The 13560-nt window shown below is 38.0% G+C and overlaps 1 protein-coding gene across 5 annotated transcripts in view; it reads left to right on the top strand.

The window, feature by feature from the left end:
- LOC131430147 (receptor-type tyrosine-protein phosphatase-like N) overlaps nucleotides 1-13122 on the top strand; it is an 83993-nt gene extending 70871 nt beyond the window's left edge. For 4 of the 5 annotated variants that reach the window (XM_058594871.1, XM_058594869.1, XM_058594870.1 and 1 more), the window contains 5 exons: nucleotides 1077-1321; nucleotides 1391-1646; nucleotides 1709-1985; nucleotides 2064-2482; nucleotides 9066-13122. In XM_058594871.1, coding sequence (XP_058450854.1) covers nucleotides 1077-1321; nucleotides 1391-1646; nucleotides 1709-1985; nucleotides 2064-2482; nucleotides 9066-9390 — 1522 coding nt within the window. In that variant the 3' untranslated portion in view covers nucleotides 9391-13122. The remainder of the gene's footprint in view (nucleotides 1-1076; nucleotides 1322-1390; nucleotides 1647-1708; nucleotides 1986-2063; nucleotides 2483-9065) is intronic. The other variant, XM_058594872.1, reaches the window with a different exon arrangement.
- Nucleotides 13123-13560: the final 438 nt, after the last annotated feature.

The raw sequence follows: 13560 nt of genomic DNA, 5'->3' as shown, positions 1-13560 counted from the left end.
TTTCGAACTGTGTGTATTGAAGTAGGGCTGAGTTTCGCAGTTATCTTTTTGATACTTGCAATCTAACTTTAGAACGCTGCTTTGTAACATTATTTTCCTAACGGATGAAAAGAAATAAACATTTTTGTGAATTGTTGGCTTTCTTATATAGAAAGGTTTTACAATCAATTGAAAATTCGACTAGTAAAAATTGGCCCCGAGGGCCAAGTGTCATATACCATTCGACTCAGTTCGTCGAGCTGTTTGTGTGTGTATGTATGAGTCAATAAATCTTACTAGGCTTTCGAGGAGATAGTCGTACCGATTTTGACAAACTTAGATTCAAATGAAAGGTCCCATCAAGTATTCCTCATTTTCATCCGGATCCGACTTCCGGTATCGAAATTATAGGGTAGAGTATGTAAAAAATGTCATACCGTCACTTGAAGCGGCGAAACAACAACCGTAAATAACTGACCTCAAAACTACACCAATCGGTAGCTATTATCAGTAAGCAGCCAAACAAACCGATTTCGGCTATGCAGATTATCGGTTTCCGGTTCCAGAAGCACCGAAAATAGTGATCATATATTCAAAAACAGATATCACTTACTTTACTCAGCGATGGTACGACCGATTTGCGCAAACTCTGGGCCCTATACGGAATTCCTGAATTTCATCCGGATCCGACATCCGGTTGCGGAATTACAGGGCAAAGATTGTTAAAATATTTATATCGTCACTAAAAGCGGCGAAGTAAAACTAGTAAGGCTCTATAATAAGATCCCCTGAAGATTCAAAACTTTTTGTCCAGGCGCGTATACAGACGGGTGTTTTAGGGGTTGAAACCCCCTCCGAAACTCAAAAAATTATTATATTATGAATACTTTTCTCTTTAAATATTTAAGTCAATTATAAAATGATTAATATTCAACAAACGACTTTTTACCCCAAAATTTTTCATATGATACATATTACATATTTCTATTCGTATTGATCAACATGTTTTTAAACACCCCCCGAAAAAAATTTCTGGGTACGCGCCTGTTTCTGTCATATACCGTTTCTCAATTTCAATTCAATTTTTTTCTTTGTAGAGTTGATCGCCATGAAGTATCGTTTCGCGTCGAACAGAACCCGGACAAGAAAACGGCCGCAGACGTAGCGAAGCAAATCAATGACAGCCGGTTCAAGAACAACCTCTCCCGGCGCCTTGGAGTTCTGGTGATCCAGGCTGGCGTAGGTGACAAAACCAAGGAAATAGATGCCGTGACCACCGAACGGTTGAAGCGCGTCGAGGAAGGACCCGATGTAACCCACGTGATGGCGTTTATGTTTGCAGGTGGGTATTTGCAGGGCAGTGTGATTAAAGGAGAAGATTGGTAAAGTGATGCGATCGAATCTGTTTCAGGAGCTGGTGCCGCAGCGATTATTGTGATCATGATCACTTTGTTTCTTATCAAGAAGCATGACAAAAAGAAGGATAAACTAGGTGGTCTACAGGCTGGGTTAGCCGGAGCGGACAGTTGCAGTAAGGACTATCAAGACCTGTGCCGAGCAAGGATGGCCGGAAAGGCAGGTACAAATGAGTCACCAGGAGGACGGATAACTTCGTTGGCGAAAGAAGCTGAACGTCCACCATCGTCTCGGTCCAGCACATCGTCCTGGTGAGTTTTGACTGTGATTTAGGATGAGTTTCGGAGCTTTGATTGATAACTGCATTAAACAGGAGTGAAGAACCTGCTTTGACAAACATGGACATCTCTACCGGTCACATGGTTTTATCGTACATGGAGGATCATCTACGCAACAAGGGTAGATTGCAACGAGAATGGGAGGCACTGTGTCGTTATGAAGCAGAACCTAGTGCCAGAGATGCTGCATCGCAGACACAATGTGCTCCTCTAAACCGCCCGGGAGCACCGCTACCTTATGATCATTCTCGGGTTGTACTGAACCATTTGGCCAATGCGGAAGGAATGGATTACATTAATGCTTCTACAATCGTGAGTTACTCGATGATTTTATTGGGGTTGGAGTGTAGAACTGTTTACTTTTGAATGACCTAGTTCTTTCCCTTCCAGACGGATCACGATCCTCGTGCCCCGGCCTATGTAGCAGCTCAGGGTCCAATGCAGTCAACGCTGGCCCATTTCTGGCAGATGGTGTGGGAACAGGGTGCCGTCGTACTGGTGGCACTCTGTCGACTACAAGAAAATGGCGAATCAGCCTGTGCCCGGTACTGGCCCGAGGAAGGTGCGGAAGTGTACCACATCTACGAGGTACATCTGGTCAGCGAACACATCTGGTGCGACGATTATCTGGTGCGGTCATTCTATCTGAAAAATTTGCGCACGGGAGAAACACGCACCGTCACCCAGTTCCACTTCCTTTCGTGGCCCCAGAGTGGTGTTCCGACCTCGGCCAAGGCGCTGTTGGACTTCCGGCGCAAGGTGAACAAATCGTACCGAGGACGTTCGTGTCCGATTGTTGTGCATAGCAGGTAAGTGTCTCCCTGTTCTTTTCTTCTTTGCGAATTAACTAGTTTAAACAATTCCTCTTTGTTGAATCGACTGTCGAGGTAGGCGACAATCATAACTCTTTTTTAGGCGATCGATAATAAGTTTCAAGAGGACGTTTTCCTAAGTCGGTGTACAAGTTTTTTTAATGGAAATCTAGATTTGCTTCAATTTTCACAGTCTTAATCGCGGTTAACTAAAACAGTCGCACTGTCTTTTTACGATAATTTAATCGCGCTTTTTTTAAACTTATTTATCCGAAGAATCAGTAGTTTTCATTAATAAGACTCAATCAACCTTTTTTAAGATTCAATCTTCATCCAAGAAATATTTTTCGAGCTAATCAATACTTTTCAAGACTACCATTAAATCAATGTGTTTGAAGGTTATCTGAAAACTAGTTAAGACTTATTCAAACTAGGAGTCTATTTCAAGACAAACTTTGTTTAGAAAATTTATACGCTTCAACAAATTTCTGGGTCTTCACAGAAAGGTAGAATGGATAAGGTTAAAAATAAAATACGAAAGAACTATCCTTCCAGTAAACCAATTCCTTCAACATTTTCGTTTTTCTTTGCGTTTCGTCTTAGACTCGTCAGTGCAGAACAGTTCAAATTAAACTGCTTAGTGCAAACTGAAACAGTTCAACTTAAACCGCTAAGCAGACGTAAAGTTAGTGCTATTTGAAGAACACTTTATTATTATCTTTAGTGACGTGCCAAACGAAAACTTGAAGTTGAACTGTTTAAGTTTGCACAGAGCAGTTCAATTAGAACTGTCCTACACTGACGAGTCTAAGACGAAACGCAAAGAAAAGATAAACAGTTATATGTGCCCTAAGAACGAACTTAGAATAACCCCTAAATGAACCTTTTCATTCTTTCAGAATCGGATTGTAGCGCCGTAGAGTAAAAAAATTCTTCTAAAGTTCAAGAATGGATGCTTGTCGATTTGAAAAAAATAGCGGGTGGCTTATGTCACAGACATAACGGGAATAAAACTGACATACTTTATTTACTCGTATTCCGCGGCGTATTTACCATACTACGCTAGCCGAACGGTAGGGAGAGACAGGGTTTGGTCAAAACCAGGCCTTCCGAATGCTCATGCGTGCAAAAATGCGACAGCGAGAGCGCACCGAAAATGTGTGTGTCGCATATTTATCCTGTGAGTGTGAGCACCGACTCAAAGAGCAAACCAAAAGCAAGTAAGAGACGCGTAGCGGGCACATAGAAACGGGATGTGCTGCTTGAAATTTCAGAGCATCGCATTTTCTTCTGCGCGCGACTCGTGCGCTTTGGTCTCAAGAGACAGCGCACGAGATTTTTTATGAGCGCAGCTTGTGTGCTATGTGAGCCACAGTAAAAGCTGCTGTTATTATTATTTGTTCGTGCCTAGAGCGGTTCGTGCGACTTGTGTCCTATCCTAAAGGAAGAGATGAAGAGGATGAAAATAACGTACAAACCACTCGTAGATCGCATGAAGCGAGCGCGCCGCGCTATCTCATGCGACGAAAGCGCTTGAGCCTCGCTCTTGGCAGAATGCGATGAGACTTTACAACGAAGCGTGCATCAGTTTCTGGTGCGGTACGTAAATGTGCCAAAGAGTTCTCTTGAGAGCGGCAAAAGTACGTCGCATGCGCGTGGTTGTCTTATGAGAATGAGAATTTATTTGTCTCAGCGCAAAATAAAGAGCGCGCGTGCATAAGGCCTGGTCAAAACGTGTGGCAGCTCGCTTCGACCCCACTCTACCAAGCCCTGCCGCTCCCTACCGTTTCGCTTAAGCAGTGCACGTTTCATGCGACGCGCATATACTAAAAATCATATATTTCAAAAACCCTTTTTTTTGTTGGCATATAATATATGCGACATTTTACTATCTGAACGAAATAAATATCGTACCGAGAAAATGCTTTAAATTCAATTTGTTTAATGAATGTCAATAAAAAATTAGGTAGAATTAAATATTTAAAAAAATTATCTTTTTTGTGACAAAAATAATTTTTTATCAATTTGTAAAATTTCGTACAATTTGAATGAAAACTGTAGCATCAGAAGGCATAAAAACTTGCCTTGATGTTTTTGTAACCAAAAATAGGAATTTTAAATCTAATAGGAGACTCAAGTATTATAGGCATTCCGAGTGGAGTAAACAATTAAGGTCGTCTTCGCTTGATGACAAACCTAACCCAGTTTCCACCCTAACTGCTGTCAAATCGTTTGTTTGAAGCAAGTTTCAACGTTGTTGAACTGGAAATCGAGTCAATTTCAAACCTGATTTTTATATCAGGTTTGCTCAAACCCCCGTTGTTAAGTCAGCCAGCCCAACACAGTTTCGTGAAAAGTGTTTGTTTGACGAAATTACCCTGGGTCAGTTTCAGTTTTCTCAAGCGAAAACTTCATAAGCAATCGAAATGGTCGCCTACTTCATATTTTGTTTTATTTCTAAATAGCTCAACTTGTATTTATTTTATGAAAAACCTTTTTGAGTTGTTCTTTAAAAAAATCCCGATGCTATCTTTAGACTCTTGGTTGAAATATTCAACAAGTATTTACTTTAGTTTGCTTTCCTAATAAAGACTATATTCGAAAAAAAATGCAACAAACAAAAATTATCACAAAATTCATTAAAAGTCGGATAATTTTGAAAATCTCGTAGAATAAATAATCACATATTGTTTTATTTTTGCAAAGTTATCATACTTAATCTGCTGTTTTAGGCTAAATGAGTGCACTTTGGAGTTCACGCTTCCCATAAAATTCAGTGCAATATTTGCGCTACCTTTCTTGCATAATTTCATCCACTATTTCTTCTAATCCTTGTCGTTTCTGAAGACCTTCCATATTTTCCAAAGCCATTCCTACAAAATCGCTCAAAATTTTTCTATTACTGACGAGTTTGTCAGATTCGTTTCCGTCAATACAAAACCACTATCGTTGATTTCGTACCACTCCATCGCCGGATTCGCGTAATGACACGATGCCGAATCCGGCCAAAACAGAGAGTCACGCAGCAGGCGCTTCTGAAGGCACTCAATATTCAACATATTTGGTCGTAGATGGTGTCGGTAGGGATGGTACTCGGAAGGCAAAGTATCGATACCTAAGGTATCGGGATACCGAAATTTTGGGTATCGATACAAGGTATCAAAAGGCAATAAAGTATCTACACCTGTAAGTATCAAATGATACTTGCGCAGCAATCATTTCAGAATAAAATAAAACTGTCGACTGTGGCGTTATTTTATGATGTACAGAAAGGTTTTTCCATAAATTTGTTGTATCACCAGTATACGTATAATTCTTGCCACATATATTGCGCCTTTCACGACTTTTAGTCCACGTCAAAGAATTTCCGCAAGCCACTTTGTTTTGGAACCATGATGATTTCACATTTCATCTATTTTCTCAACAAAATTCTTGTCATAACCTTTATGTCGATACACGGATACTGCACTAAAAACCAATTCCTATTGAATATTTAGGGATTTTGTTGATTTGTGCAAAAGCACATATTTTTTCTATTTCTTCGCGTTTCGTCTTCGGATAATCAGTGCTAAGTTAGCGGTTTAAATTGAACTGCTAGACGCGAGAAGGCAGTTCAATTTGAACTACTTTAGGCACTGATGAGTCGAAGGCGAAACGCGAAGAAATAGAAACAATTCCTGTTGCTATCACGACGGGACCGGGGACGGACTGAACGGAAGCACCAGGCTCGCGCATGTATTGGTATGACGTGGACTAGCCGTCGTTGATATTCGTTCTCGACAATCTCGCGTCGTCCCACAGGCGCACTGAGAGAAAGTGCTATGAGTGTGAAAAATGATATTATTGAATCCTCTGAGAGTATGGCCTTTATGTGCGTGTTTTGTTGATGGTTTGAACTCTCTTTCGGTGCATTCGTGGGACGAAGCGAGATTGTCGAGAACGAGTTTCAAAGACGGCTAGTACACGTCATACCAATCCATACACGTGCCTGGCGCTTCATCGAAGCCGAAGAAAAAAAAGTTCCATTGGGAACGGGTATAATCTATACCTTTCACAAAGGTATAGTCGATACTTTTCACGCAGCCCACGTTAGTTCGATTCCCAACCCCGCACACAGGCTTATGAAATCTTTCTGGTTAATGCCTCTATAATTGAAACAAACAAAAAATATTCCGTCGTAATGGGAATTGACTTTAATCTGTTGCGATACTGTAAGTATCAAGACCAAAAGTATCGATACTAACAGTATCGCTCTGATGTGATATCGATACCAAAAATACCCGATTCTTGATAGAAAGTATCGATACCTCAAAGTATCGGCTCAGTATCGGATATCCCTGGGTGTCGGTCATTATGTACGACCAGACGTAAAGTTAATGCTATTTGCGAAACACTTTCTAGGCTGTGACCCATTTGCCGGTAAATTTAACTTTTAGTTAAAATCTGACACTCAAGCGGTTCTTTTGATGTTGTCAAAAATTATCGGTTCGACTAGGCAACTCTCTCATCTTGAAGACTTGAAGTTCGGCCAGTTTAATTGTCTGCTGAATGAACCAAACGGATGAATTGACCATCTTGACCACATCCAAAATCAAAAGGATTGGATTGCGCTTGAAATAATTCCTCATGATCCTTGTGTTCTGGCATCACTGTACCAGTTCAGCGTCTAGTGCAGTTGACAGTTGGTGTGACTGCACGCTTAAAAATAGTTACTCAAAATGAGTAAGATCTCACTCATCTTCAGAAAAAGTGGAACAACTCTAATTTAGAGTAACTCCGAAGTTACTCAAATTTGAGTTCTTCCACTGGAAACGATATTTGGGTAAAATCTACTCAATTACTGAGTAATACTTTATTTGTACATGTACCAAAAATAGAGTAACTATCACTTAGATTTTGAGTGAAATATTATTTCACATATACCAAATTTGCAAAAAAATTGCTCCTTTTCTGAGTGTATTGTATTAAAATATTAAGTAATTGAACTCAATACTATGTCAAGTGGTGGTTGCTTGGAGTAGTGTGTCAATCGCAAATTAACATACATGTCAGTTATGCTCAGGCACTAATCATACACTTATTCCTCATAAATGACATTTGAGCATACTCGGTTTCATTCTAAAGCACAACACGGAGTTTATCATTCCGGTTTTTGCAGACACAACACCGTTTGTGTTGAGCGACTCACCCTCGAAATACGCGATCTCACTAACAAAATATATAACCTGTTGCTACAAATGGTTATTACAACTTTTAGACTGATCTTGCGAATAGTAACAAAAAAACGAGTTTTTGCGTTAAACTCAAATTTAGAGTAGGAGTTACTCAATATCATTGATGATAACTATTCAATTTTTGACGTTTCCATGTATCATTTGAAAATGAGTAACTAGTACTCAAACTTTGAGTAACTTTTTCTAAGTGTGTGGTTAGGATCCGGATAAAATTGACGGGAATTTTTGATTGGAGCAACGTGGAGCGGAATGGCGGTGAACTATCTTTATTCTGCAAGTAATGCTGTAAAATTAAATTATATAATTCTTTATGAAAATTCTTTTATTAATTAGCGCAAGAAGTAAATACGTTCGATCATTAGTGAAACGTAATATTCCGAGGGAAGTGAATTTATAGGAAGACTAAATGTAAGCAAATGATTTGAAAAGTATTTAACTTATGAACTTGAATAAAATTTATGCTTTGAGTTGCTGAGAAACGAATCACAACTTCGAAGAACCTTCTTACCTACCCTCAGAATACCTTGTATTCTAAGGTTTAATTGTTTCACTTTTCTTCCGCTGCCGGCTTGACTGTGAGTAATCGAGGTATCTTTGAACGATTTTACCACACGGGACACGCTCGAATTGTTGATTCTCAAAGATTTCCCGATCAACCTGTGGAACTGACCTGGATTTTATTCGACTACGTCCAATGTATTTTGTAAGCATTTTTGCTTGGATGTCATTTCGATAAACACTTGACAGACTGTAACGAAAGTTTGCACATGCAGACATTACACTTCAAACTATTTTAATCAAACTTTCAATGTGACATTTTTTCGAATTTAGTCTAGATGAAAGAGCACTACAATAATATCTGTTCTTAAACTTGTTAAAAGTCCGAAGGAGTGTAATAAATATAAAATATAAAAGTTTACATTCTCTTTGAAACAGAAATTTTAAGTTATGTCTTGAGAACAAATTGTTAATTCATGACCAAACATTCAGATTCATCCATACTTTATGTCAATTTGATGAATTTGTTGTTTCACCGGTAAAGAAACGCTTCAAAAGATGAGATTTTTAAAATGATATTGAAGCGTCCAGCCTGGTTTATTACAAATGAATTGCACAACCTTACAAATACAGAAAAATGTTCCTACACCAAACATCACTGGATCGCGGAAACTAAAAATGACCAACTGGTGATAAAACTTGAGAATAAATAACCAACATGAATATTAACAAATTGAAATTTACAGGACCCGTAAATCCACATATGACTCAATTTATAAAAACGGAATTCGTTGAACGTTTTTCTGTAATAGCTCCACTAATCGTGTGCGTGTGTGTATCCTTTTTAGCAACGGTTCCGGCCGCACCGGTGCGTACATCCTACTGGACCTGGTGCTGGGTCGCATGAATAAGGGTGCCCGGGAGATCGACATCGCGGCTACACTGGAGCACTTGCGCGATCAGCGGGCAGGACTGGTTGCTACCCGGCAACAGTTTGAGTTTGTGCTGATGGCCGTGGCCGAGGAGGTGCACGCCATTCTGAAAGCTCTGCCACAGAACTCGGGTGCTAGCGGCGAGAAACGACCAAGTGATCCGGAGAAGGAACAGCTGCAGCACAGCAAAGATCACTCGGAATCGGAGGCTAAGGAAAAGGATAAACCAACGGATAAGTGAATAATAAACGGTTCAATTGCATAAGTTTTTTTTAAAGAGTTATGGTTTGTGTTTCCGTTTTCCGAGATTCAGTTTTTGCCCCCCAAAAACTTGTTGCTCAAAATAGAGAAATATGACTTGTTATGGAAATTAACTTTTACTTGTTTCTAAGAATTTCTTTTCAACTATCATTTAGGGTTCGAAAATTATTTTACAATTGTAAAGTTTTGCACAAATAGGTTTAACATCGGTTGTTGTAGTTCAGATTAAGTTGATGGAACACGAAACACTCGATACTGGAAAACCAATGCAAACGTCTTAGGGAATTTTGAATGACACAAATAAAACCCAAACCAAATTATTGAGTATAGCTGTTATTTAATCAATCATTAAAACAAATATAAATTAAAAGAGAACGTAATTATTATCTGTCAATTTTTCTAACTAGTGATAGAACAAATTGACAACAACAATGAATCAAGCCATGAGGACAAGTTTTACCCTCGTCTTGAGCGAGGGAAAATTTGTCCTCCTTAAATTCGAGGTATTTTCAAGCATCTATTGGGAAACATTTTCTATCAACCAGCAACACATTCCGGTCAAAATATTGGTACCTGCGCCGGTTATCCGCCGCCAGCCAGCGGAAGTGACATATTCGGAAACAAGATCTGAAAAGAAGTTACCACCAATCAGAAGTTAGAGGCGCATACACCGGACATATGTAGACGAGTAATGTTGAAATAATCAGATAAGATAAATATCATCATTTAATTATTTCTATAAACTGAAAACAAAAAAATATAAGAACAGTAACAGTAAATGGCATCTAACCAAACCAAGTTCACATATGTACCTCTAAAGAAAACACTTTTTTTAATATGAAGATGAATTTTAAAGCCGTTAGAAATGAAGATAATTGAATTAAAAAGTATATATTTGAAGGGCCAGGGCCATGGTCAGGAACACTGCAGATGAGATTATGTATGAGTAACAAATACAAATGATAAATCAGACGCAACCGACACATCATCACACAATCACATACACACACACGCGCAATAAACGGTGCGGTTCGCCGTGCGGTTTATTTACACATTCTACCACCATCTGGTGACGAACTAGGGAAACAACTATCGATGCAGCTATTAGATAGGATTCTATAGAATACGAACAGTGGCGAGGGTTTGTTAATCCGACACCAAACGGATGGAAACGTGAGAAATGAAATATATATTTTTTGATTCCTTATTGGATTTGAAGACGCACGGAAAAAAGAAGACTACAAGCTGAATCTTATTTTGGATAACGACAAATGAAACATGCGATTGTTCGATGAAAACAGTTAAATAACATAAGGTAGCTTTTAAACAAAGAGAAAATCCAACAGATTGAAGAAGAGGCTCTTCACGCATTTCTTCATATTATATATATACATATAAATATTGGAGCTGTAAGATAAGTACTTATATATATTATATACATATACAGTAAAGGTACATTTCGCACGTCTCCAACAAACATGTTATAATGATGAAACATAAACTAGCACAGCATAGAAATATAAATATTGGCTCACCCTGCCCTGTCAACGTGTCCTAAGCTATCCAGCCAGTTTAGGCTCATTGACAGGTGAAATCATCCGAACTTTTTGCTAATTTCCCTTGTAGAAGGAAACACTAGCACGACCAGAGAGTAGGTAGATTTCGGCAGATTGTAGAGTGGATTTGACATTTATTTTGGTTACTTCTTTTCGGGGGCCATACCGAAACACATTCCTAAAACGGTTAAAGTAGGCGTGAAAATTACCTCTCTTTGGTCGGCACAAGAATGCGGAATATTAATGAGAAAAAAAAAACAAAAATATTGGAAACAGAACATCCGGTTGAAAAAAAAATAACCTATTTGTTTACATTTGAACTGTCAAACGAGTTATCTAGAGACTGACATATGTCTGTTTTGTACACGTTTTCTCTTTTTTTTTGCTACTAAAATTTTGTCCCACTGGATAAAGAACTTAACTTTTTGAATAACAAAGTTAAACCATTGTCATTCTTTTCGATGAAACATCTGACCTTCGTTTTCACTTCACATGAAATATTACCTAGTATTCTATCAGCAAAGGAAAGAACCTTATAAAATATATTCGATGTAACAAGTTTCAAAAACTATTTCGAAGATGCAAACACATTTTTAAGTCATTATTCCTAGAAATTAGACATATTATACAGATTCATATACATAAACAAACGACTATATACAAAAGTTATCCATATAGCAAACAACTTAAAGCAAAAATCACAAATGGGGCTTATTATTATACATTAATCATTGTTTGGTATTAGGCAATGGCAAAACAAAAAACCATTGTCACAATCATTTAATGGTACATCTTTGTTGTTTAGTAATCGCGTCGACTGCACTGAGATCTCAATCATCAGAGAAAAAGTTACACTGGAGATCCTCTCTGCGTCGGTACGAATTGTTGTGTGAAAGAACATTGAAGGTGTTAGATGGTGAAAAAAAAATGAAACAAGTTATTCTTATCATTTAGAGAAAAAAAGAAGGGAATTATAACAGTTATATATTACGTGGTAACAAAAACAAAAATGAAAAGTATTCATATATTCTTGTGTATAAATGTCCACAGCAAATAGCATTATCAAAACTCAAAACAGGCGAAATAAAATGTATATCAACTAAACTCCATTGTCCTAATTAAACACCTGGAGAAACGTGCTTGTATAGAGCGTTACAAAAACAGACTATCTGTTGTTCTGATTAGGAACAAAACACGGATCATTTAAACAATGAATAAAGCATTCTAACACACCTATTTTACGAATGAGTAACAGCACAACGCAGAAAGTTTAATTGTTTACACTCAAATTTAATTGAAACGAGTGCTGAAAAGAGAGAGAGATACAACGTAACTCGAAATCCTAAACTGAAATGGAATTACGAGAATTTTCACATATTCGACCAGTTTTTCAAACCAAATTCGAGCGTCGCGGTCGTTTATGCCTTAAGTAGCAAATAACTTACACAGTTTGTTACAAATTCAGCCACATGTAGCTAGCAGCACTCAGAATGTTTTTCGTCGGTCACCCTGAATTTTCGCGAAATCTCCTAACCAAGCAGAGCAGAGTGTAGTAGATCAGAACGGATTAATGACAGCAGAGACGAGTAACACCGGATAAAAATCTCTGAATCAAATTTCTTTATGGTAACATATTTAAACATCAGTCACAAAATATGTAAAATATTTACAGAACACAAACACATCCTTATTACATGTTGTGTAATGCATGAATATACATACAATAACGCAGCATGAAAAACTATGGAAATATATTAAACATATTCTACTGAGAAATAAATCAAGCAAAACAAAGTGATTCTATTTATCTGTATTATCAGAATAGATTACAGTTCCCAACTGCACACAAACATACACAAACATGCACGACACTGGTCTAAATATTTGGAAACAGTGCTTCGCAGAGAGACTTTTATTATCAAAGCACACCGGAAGAGAAGGTAAACATTAATGTTAAATTCAATGAAGTTCCCCAATCTATCGAATGTGTATGATGTAGTGAACTCTTTTTACCTGATAACAAGCTAAACAAGAAGAAGAAAATAGACAAAAAAAAACTAAATAAAATAGTGATCGAATGAACAAAATCTACACGACAGGTGAATGGATGCTGAGGATCAGCAGGCGATGGAAATAAAGTCCAATTATGACAGTCAGCTAGGATTGTTTTTTTTTGTTGAAAGAATTTAACTTATCTGAGAACGCCTTGAAATTTCGCTGCACTGAACCGACTTTTGAACTGAGGCTGTGCTGAGTGTCATATACCATTCGACTCAGTTCGTCGAGTACGCAAAACGTATGTTGAGTATAAATTTTTTGTTGCTGATTATGAAAATCAATAATATATGCAACAATTTAACATTTAACAGAAACAGAACTTGAGTTTCAGGAAGCATTACAATGAAAAGGTATATAAATATTTATGTAATTTAATCCACCTAGAGGTGTAATGGTTTATCAATAAACTGGTATAACCTACAGAGTGGAACATTTCTCAGATCGGTTGAACCATCTCTGAGAAAACGAAGTGAGTTCCACTATTGCAGGTACTGCCGAAACCAAAATCCGGGAGCCGGTATAATCAAAGTCGGTTC

Source organism: Malaya genurostris, chromosome 2, assembly GCF_030247185.1.
Source record: "Malaya genurostris strain Urasoe2022 chromosome 2, Malgen_1.1, whole genome shotgun sequence".
NCBI lineage: Eukaryota > Metazoa > Arthropoda > Insecta > Diptera > Culicidae > Malaya > Malaya genurostris.
The sequence above is the reverse complement of the archived record's forward strand: the minus strand, read 5'-3'. Positions and strand labels throughout refer to the sequence as shown.